This window comes from Dipodomys ordii, unplaced genomic scaffold (assembly GCF_000151885.1).
Source record: "Dipodomys ordii isolate 6190 unplaced genomic scaffold, Dord_2.0 Scaffold74, whole genome shotgun sequence".
In the NCBI taxonomy this organism is placed as follows: domain Eukaryota; kingdom Metazoa; phylum Chordata; class Mammalia; order Rodentia; family Heteromyidae; genus Dipodomys; species Dipodomys ordii.
In genome coordinates this window covers 6002002-6011355 of record NW_012267290.1, presented here as the reverse complement: position 1 = coordinate 6011355, position 9354 = coordinate 6002002, and the positions used below count along the sequence as shown (strand labels likewise).

The following is a 9354-nucleotide window of genomic DNA, read 5'->3' as shown; positions in this document are numbered from 1 at the left end:
CATGGGGCCTGAACTCTGGGCCTGGGCGCTGTCCCTCAGCTCTTCAGCTCAAAGCTAGTACTCTACCACTTGAGCAACAGCGCCACTTCCGGCTTTATCTGCTTATGTGCTGCTGAGGATTCGAACCCAGGGCCTCATGCATGCCAGGCAAACACTCTTACCACTGAGCTACCTTTCCAGCCCACTATTAATATTTTGATATATTTATTTAATTCTATACTTCTTTTAATGCACTAAGAAATGTGGCTATTATTATATTCCAATGTTAAGTTCCCCTATCTTAAGTATTATTTATTAGAAGATTTTATAATAATTTTAATAGTTGTAAAATATGTAACAGTATACCATGTGTGGATTATATGATATATACTTACCTATACCTCTCATCATAAATTTAAATGTTAATTTGTAATGTAGAAAATAATAATTTATCTGTAAAGACAGTCGCCTTCCCTCCCACTAGATTTTCTACCTTCTGTGTCATCAGCACTGGCAATGTTCTCAGAACTTGTACAGTTGGGTTCTGGCTCACCGGGAACATAACCTTCAGGAGGCAAACTCACAGTATAGAGCCGTTGTTTAGGATAGATTTTAATGTCACCATCTGTGAAGAAAAATGAGAGATAACATGCATTGGTAAATAGTTCACAATGTAACTAGACATATACTAGCCTTGATTATGCCAGTATCATTTTTCTAATGAAATTTCATAAAGATAGAAAAATTTAAAAACCCAATAAAACCAAACTACTATTATAAATATTTATTTTAATATTTTTTGGCAGAACAGTGAGTCAGCCATATGCTCAATCAGAAAAAAGTAAACATATATGATTATTTAATTTCACATTAGATTACTTATAATATAAACTTCTGGGTTTTCATAATGTAATATAAAAACATAAGTAATTCATGAGTATAATAATAAAATTTAAGTAGCTCACACAGCATACCCTTTATTATCACACCATAAATCATTCAACATTCAGTCCATTGTCTTTTTTTTTTTTTGGTCAGTCATGGGGCTTGAACTCTGGGCCTGGGCACTGTCCCTCAGCTCTTCATTAGCTCAAGGCAAGAGTTCTACCACTTGAGCTACAACAACACTTCCAGTTTTCTGGTGGTTTATTGGAGGTAAGAAGAGTCTCACAGACTTTCCTACCTAGGCTGGCTTTGAACCATAATCTTCAGATCTCAGCCTCCTGAGTAGCTAGGATTATAGGTGTAAGCCACCAGCTCCCAGCTTCAGTCCATAATCTTTCTGAAACTTTCTCCATATAAACTAATATATATGTAGTGTATGTATATACCTACACACATGCATGGAAATGTATAGCCATAATATAGCCACAGACACACAGATGCATGTACACACATACACACATGTATTCATACACATACATACATCGGTACAGATACAGTCATACTTACATGTATGCATACATATATGTTCATGTAAATGAAAACACCTTCACAGATATACACCTGACTGCACACACAGACACACAAACACACAGAGATATATGCACGCACAGAGGCAGACCTACAGACACACATGGACACACACATGCAGATACACATAGACACATGTTCATGTATATGCAAACACAGACATATACACATATATACACAGAAACATAAAAATATCTTAGTGGGATCATGCTATAAGTAATTTACTATTTACACAGATTGTATATTCTAGATGCCTATCACTTAAAATATGATAAAATAAATACTATACTAGAATATACAATATTTAATTCTTAATTCTCTTTTATTCCATGCTATGGGAACATTTTGATTTATAATTCAACTACTTTCTTAAATTCTGCATGTGGACACTGGGTTTGAATGGTCACTATTACAAGCAGTTAACATGACCCTCCTTGCTGCATATTACTTTGTATAGTATATTGGCCACTTTGTTCCTTCTGATCTTTTTCTTGCTTTTTTTTTTGTGTGTGGTCAATTGGAGATAAGAGCCTCATAGGCATTCCTACCCAGGATGGCTTCCTACCATAATCCTCAGATCTCAGCCTCTTAAGTAGTTAGGATTACCTCCTTCAGATAAATCCCTAGAAATATAATTGCTGGTCTGAAGGGTATATCCTTCTGTTGGCTTTTTATAAAGGTAACAAAGTAGAATGCTTTCTCCTACACTCTTTAATATTGAGTTGTATCAATATTTTAATTACTAGTTTCATGTAAAATGACAAAATGATTCTTTTTTTTCTTTGCCAGTCCTGGGGTTTGAACTCGGCCTGGGCACTGTCCCTGCGCTTCTTTGGCTCATGGCTAACTCTACCACTTGAGCAACAGTGCCACTTCCAGCTTTTTCTGTGTATGTGGTTCTGAGGAATCAAAGCCAGGGCTTCATGCATGCTAGGCAAGCACTCTACCACAGACCCACATTTCCAGCCTGATAAAGTGATTCTTAAATGTGACAAACACACATGCATGCATCTATTTAGTTTGCTACAGAATAACGAGTAATTTATTTTAAACACAAAATGACAAAGATTGAATAAAATCACTAGCAATATGAAAAATATGGTTTAATATATTTAAGTGTAAAAATATTAAATGTGAAAATCTGAAGCATTTTCAACTTCCTCTGCTATGAATATATTTCACTTTCTCAAAGCTAACGTGCCAGAGTTCTAGTTCTTACATTAATTTTATTCATGACAATATTCATGATTAATTACTATGTCATTCCCTAGTAGAATCAATGGCAGATGGAGATAAGCTTCTAAGTATACTATCCCTATTGGGTAATATCAACATTTGATCATTTTTCACAGAATATTTTTGGAAGCATCTAATTGGCTAAATCCTTCTTAATAAGAAAGTCAAATAGAACTTAGAAATATCATTGTTCAGTTAATTATTGGGATGATGATAGGAGGGATCATGAAAGTGAAGAATGAGATAACTCACAAAATGGAAAACATCGACTCATCTAGGGAAAACATTTCCAAAATGTGCTGGGCACCGGTGGCTCAGGCCTGTAATCCTAGCTACTCAGGAGGCTGAGATCTGAGAATCTCGGTTCAAAGCCCAGGCAGGAAAGTCTGTAAGACTCTCATCTCCAATAAACCACTCAGAAAACTGGAATTCCCTCTGTGGCTCAAGTGGTAGAGCTTGAGCTGAAGAGCTGAGGGGCAGTGCCCAGGCCCAAAGTTCAAGCCCTATCACTGACAAAAAAAAAAAAAAAAATCAAAATGTAACATGCCAGTGATGATAGCCCTTACTGGTGAGAAATCACATGTTGACTTTACAGGTGGGCTAGGCTCTCAAGATGCAAGGACAATACTGTCAGTCAGACATGGAGTCAAAAATGACACCCTGAATCTGTAAGTAAAGGTGACTAGATGGTACGTAATAACTTCCAGTTCTGATTTTCTGCATTCTTTTGGGTAAAATATGGTTTGTTAGGATGACATTAATTCTTCTAAAAGTTGGTTATAACATTCCTTGCTGAGATGTAAGAAAGAAAAAGATGATTTATAGTTTATGGAGCAGTTAGCAGTCATTTGCTTGTCTACTTCATCATCATCATCATCATTCATATAGAGCATGAAGCATTTGTGAATATAGCTTCCTGAAACCATTATTCTTCCAGGGGGAAAGGTGGAAATGTAGAAAAGTCAGGTGAGTATCTGCTATCTGATAAAAGTGGCCAGCATCCCTAGGAAAATACACAGGAAATCTGGCAAAAAATATATGTCACAAAGTATCAGAATTGACTTTGAGCAGCATTATTTGCTTGGAAGCAAATAATACTTAATACTTCAGGTTGACTTAATACTTCAGATTCACCTAGAATTAGAACCACAACCCACTGCTCCTACCTCACCCACCGTTCCAACCGTGACATTTTTTCTTTCCAGTTGTAGTTCTAAGTATCTTCTCCTTTGTTTATGTTCACACAACACAGCTCCTTCTTGCTGGTACTTCCAAGAGCTAAGGAATGTGCAGCCCTCATTTACTCTGAGCCACTCTCCGGTAGCCAATAGCTAAACAGAATCCCTTAGCTACTATCTGCATGCAAACCAAGCGCAGGACCAGGCATCTTCCCATCCTTGGTGCTGCCTGAAAACAAACTTGCTCTCTGTTCTTTGCAAGTTCCTTTCTCTGGCAAAGTCCTTGCAACGTCCTTGTTTCACCATAAAAATATATCAAGAGTTCCACATGTGCCTACCCACCACAGCAGCTATAGCTTAGCCTTCAAAAGACAAAGAGCACCCTCCAACTTGCTCCTGGCCAAGGCCAGCCTGTTCCTCTAAGAGTGAGCACTCTAGCAGCTCACTAACCCCCAACAAGGTGCTTTTGTCTCAGTCATAGCGTATTCTACACCTTTAAAAAAAACTACAGAAACAACTGCTTCTGTATATAGTCAATAGTTAACTACATTACTGTTACTTTTTACCAATTTTTGGCATTACTACTCTAAGTCTAGACAACTTTTTGCTGAAACACATTGACTATTCTTTTGGTGCGGGTCTATAGTTAGTCAAACCCTTAGCTCTTCAGGCATAACAATACCTTCACTTGGCCCCTTTTAGACTTTTCTCTTCTGCATTCACTTGTTTTGTAGTACAACTGCCCATTTCGATACATAGAAGCCAGACAAGTCCCTTTCCACCTTTTTTCCAGACATGTGGCTTCCTTTCTAAAAAGCAGCAAATGCCTTTGTTTGCTTTGGATTCTTGCAGGACAATCAATGAACTTACAAACATGGTGCTACTTCTTTTTTCTTTGCTTTGCAAACTCAGTGGCACACTTATTACCTCTTGCCTTTTACACCTTATTATGTGTCTTGGTGGTCTATGAATACAATCACATGCCTTTTGATGACTGCATATGCTTCCTGGGGACTTAGGTGCCCACCAATAAGAAGTTAGACTTTTCACAATTTCTCTTTATTTTTAACAATGTCATGATAAATACTCTTAAGCCAGACCAATGCTAGAACATGCAAGTTAATCCACAGGATACCTGGCTAGAAGTAGAACTATTATGTGCAAGTGGATGGAGCTGGCCACATCCTTAGACAAAGAGGTCTGCTCATTCCTGCTCATTCATAGACAACGTCTATGAATACTTGCATGTGTGATTCTAATGAACTCCTTTAAAATTGTATTTTGATTATCTTTAAGTAGTTGTACAAAGGGGTTATCTTTCAACATGTCAGTTTATAAGTACAACGCATCTAGACCAGTATCACCTCCTTCATTATCCAATATAGTCTTGATTTGTGCTTTTATTACTAGAGGCTGAGCCTCATTTAGTGTTGAGAGATTCGTGTATATATTCTGTGACTTGCCTCCTACCTTGCTCTCCCCTCCTCTTCTGAGCTGTTTATCATTTTGTATTAACACCTAATTATTTGTATATTAAGGATATGAACACTTTGTCCATACTAGTAGTTGTAATGTTTTCTACTTTATTATTTGCTTTCTGTTTTTGGTGTGTGGCATTCTGGTATGCACAATTTTGATTTCATAATGTATGTAACAACCTTTTTTTTAAAAAATGACACTGGGTCATGCATGAAACTGTGAAAGAGTTCTTCCAGCCAGGCACTGGTGGCTCATGCCTGTAATCCTACCTACTGAGATCTAAGGATTGCGGTTCAAAGCCAGCCTGGGCAGGAAAGTCCATGAGACTATTAACTCCAATAAAACCACAGGAAAACCAGAAGTGGTGCTGTGGCTCAAGTGGTAGAGCACTAGGCTTGAGCTGAAGAGCTGAGGCCCAGAGTTCAAGGCCCACGACTGATCAAAAAAAAAGAAACCTGAGGGGTAGGGGGCTGGGAAGGTGGCTCAGTGGTAGAGTACTTGCATAGCAGTCATGAAGCCCTGAGTTGGATTCCTCAGCACTACATAAACAGAAAATGCCAGAAATGTACCTAGCACTAGGGAATACGTCTCCAGTTGGAACAAGGCCTGGCCTGAACTACCCACTTACCACACCCACTTACCAGAGTAGGTAACAAGGACCACAGGCACATCTAGAGATAGCACCGACTACTACAGCCTGGATGCAGACAGCATAGAGGACCAAGATCCCAAAGCCACACCTCTAGTTTTAGCCAGCATCAAGGACTATGCCCCCTTCTGGAGACAGCACCAAGTAAGCTTCTGCTAGGGAGCACCAGTGATAGCACTCACTGACTAGCCATAAACACCAAAGACAGTTCCCTGAGCTGACATTAGGTCAATCAGGACTCCACCCCATAGACCTGACCTTCTGAAGAGACAAAGAGAAAACAAGTAGATGGATGTATACGTGACCTAGAAAGCAAAGAAGTAACCTGACTAGCAGCAGAGTATGGACACTACCTCATGGAGCAGACTCATTGTGAGATGTCATCTTAAGTCCACTCAGAATTCAAATCCTAAGTAGTATTATCTTAGGCATACATGTTCCTACAGAAAAACATCACTTTCACAATCTAGAATACTGCAGTTTTTTTTTTTTTAACTGGAACTGTCTTTGAATGACCTAAAATGTCACTTTCTTTTTTCTTTTTTCCTTTTTGTCAGTCCTGGAGCTTGATCTTGGGGCCAGGGCACTGTCCCTGAGCTGCTTTTGCTGAAGACTAGCACTTAAGCTATTGCGTCACTTCTGGCTTTTTCTGTTTATGTGATACTGAGGAATGTCATTTAATATTCTATTAAATGAACATACTCCATTTCTCCACTTCTGAGTGATGGTCACAGAGATTATCAAGGATTATTCAAGCCAATTTTAACAACAACAACAAAAAAAACACCCCTGGGTTTCCAGTTAGGTATCTTAATAGACAAAAATTACACTCAAAATGCTACATCAAACATTAAAACTGACTAAGGATATGAGTAAATGTTTCCCCAAATTCCATCAGTAAGATAGGTACTTTTAAAAATTAGTTTGGGGCTGGGAATATCACTTACTGATAAGAGTGCTTGCCTAGCACGCATGAAGCCCTGGGTTTAACTCCTCAGTACCCCATAAACTAACCAGAAAAAGCGGGCTGTGGCTGAAGTGGTTGAGTGCTAGCCTTGAGCAAAGGAGCTCAGGGACAGTACCCAGGCCCTGAGTTCAAGCCTCAGGACTGGCAAAAATAAATAAAAATTAGTTTGGTTTCTCCTACACAATTGAATTTTAACTCAAATTGCTTATGTGGCTGTATTATATTTTTCTTACATATCAAGGCAATATCAAATCTTATTTTACACATTCTGACCTAATGGGTCAATGATATACTATTTTATGAATGTATCATAATTAAGCAACTTAAAATGTTGATTATCCAGATTTCTAACTTTCACTTTGAATAAAAGTAGCCTAACTGTCCTCTTGCTTTCTGGAGAATAACAGAAACTTGAATAACAGAAACCTATGAATTTGCAAATCCTTGCAGTGATACTTTCTTATTAACTGTCCTGCCCTGGTTCTGTGATGTTTCTCCTTTGTCCCTTGTCAATCCGGATGCAAATTATTACGCATCTCATCCTGAGAACTGAGTGATTTTAATGAAAACTTGGTGGTGGCATTGGTAAATCAGGTTATTTCCTGCCCAATCTTTGCCTTTCGGTTTCCAAGGGCATCCTGCTTTGTGCTGAGCTGCTCTAACCCTTATGGAAGTCATGAAGGTACCAAGGTCTGCCCTGTGAACAACTGAAACAGTAGAATCCTTTAAGAGGTAGGAGACCACAGTAGTCACTGGCTTAGGTTTTTCTTTAAGATGGATTCATGTTTCTAACATGCTTCTGGTGATATAACCAGAATGCCTATGCAGCCCTAGCTTTTTGGGATAAAGGGTGAAATCAGGCTGTTTCCTGACTTACTTAAGAGCAAAATCTGAGTTTGTGGACAACCAGGAGAGCTCAATTTGGAGCTGTAAGAATATATAAACACAGAAAGCCCTAAGAGCAAGCACAAGCTGGTAAGTGAATGTGGCTAAGAGAAGAAATCTAAGAATGAATTCTGTGACACTCTTAACATTTGGATGTTGAGTACACAAGTGAACTTAAAATGTGGATGGGAATGATTGGGTCAAATAGAAATTTTTAATATTTTAATACTAAAAACTACCTTCCAGAAAGGATACATTAAGTGATATTTCTATAAGTAATGTTATTGTGACAAGATAACATGCATACTTGAAAAAATCCTGTGTCAATTTGTTAGGCAAAAAGCATCTTGTGGCTCATTAGCTGTGTATTTTTAATCATAGACAGATTTTGTCAGGTGTTATATTGTATCGAGTTTCAAGTTCTAAGCACAAGCTCTCTGTAAAGTCCTAACTTTCAGCTAAAGAGCTGACTGTAAGCTGAATTCCATTTTGCAGTAGAGCTATAATTATATTAATATGGAATATTTTAGGTTGATTATTCTCAAGGGAAAATATGAAGTAGCATTTCCTAGCTATATAGGATAACTAACAGATATTACTGTAGGGAGTTTGGTCTAGCAAACGAGGAGGGATAACATAGACACTGGGCCCAGCGAACAGTCCTGGCACCATTTCTTTTTTGGGTATCCTCATGTTTCAAGTACTGAGATCTACATAAAGAGAAGTCACAAACCACAGCAATTTCTTCTGCAAAGGTAAAATTAGAGTGAAAAATCCTCAAGGATATGTGCCAAAAATACTGTTCAAGAAGAGCAATGGGCTATCTTCAGTCTTGAGACAAATCTCACAGAGGACCAAGTCACTCCTGCCCCAGGGTACATTGTATCACCATAAGCCTTTCCAGTCTCTTGGAAGTTAACAAAACAGGTTCTCAGTGGAGAACTGATTTTGTCTTTCTTCATTGTCATCAGGTCTAAATGAACTTAATGAAACTCCAATTTCTCAGATCATGCAGGAGTACACACATACAAATACACAAGGACAATTGCACAGACCAGCCTATGCACACACATGAACATGAATATGTACAACATGCACGTGCACACATGTACACACATGTATGAAAGTATACATATCATGCATGTACAACCTCACAATTGTCTTCTGCCCAGTTTCTGTACAATTACAGTTATGTTATATATATTTCACTGCTCTGTAGTCTTTTAATGTTATTTATAGACATGGAAATGCAAATTAAGGAAGATTTAAATCAATGATTAATACTCAGGGCTGTTGTGGTGCTGGCAGAAGACTGTGCTTTCTCAAAAATAACTGGACAGAGTTGGAGAGAGACTCGACAAATGGGACTACCTTAAAATAAAAAGCTTCTGCACAGCTAAATCTATCGCAACTAAGCTAGAAACACAACCAACTAATTGGGAAAAAATATTTACCAGCAATATATCAGACAAGGGGTTAACATCCTGTATATACAGGGAACTCAAGAA

The 9354-nt window shown here is 38.1% G+C and overlaps 1 protein-coding gene across 1 annotated transcript in view; it reads right to left on the bottom strand.

The window, feature by feature from the left end:
* The window catches only part of Erich1 (glutamate-rich 1), a 78072-nt gene that overhangs the window by 52773 nt on the left and 15945 nt on the right, over window positions 1–9354 (bottom strand). The window contains exon 3 of the mRNA XM_013024223.1: window positions 473–604. Within this exon, the coding sequence (XP_012879677.1) occupies window positions 473–604 (132 nt within the window). The remainder of the gene's footprint in view (window positions 1–472; window positions 605–9354) is intronic.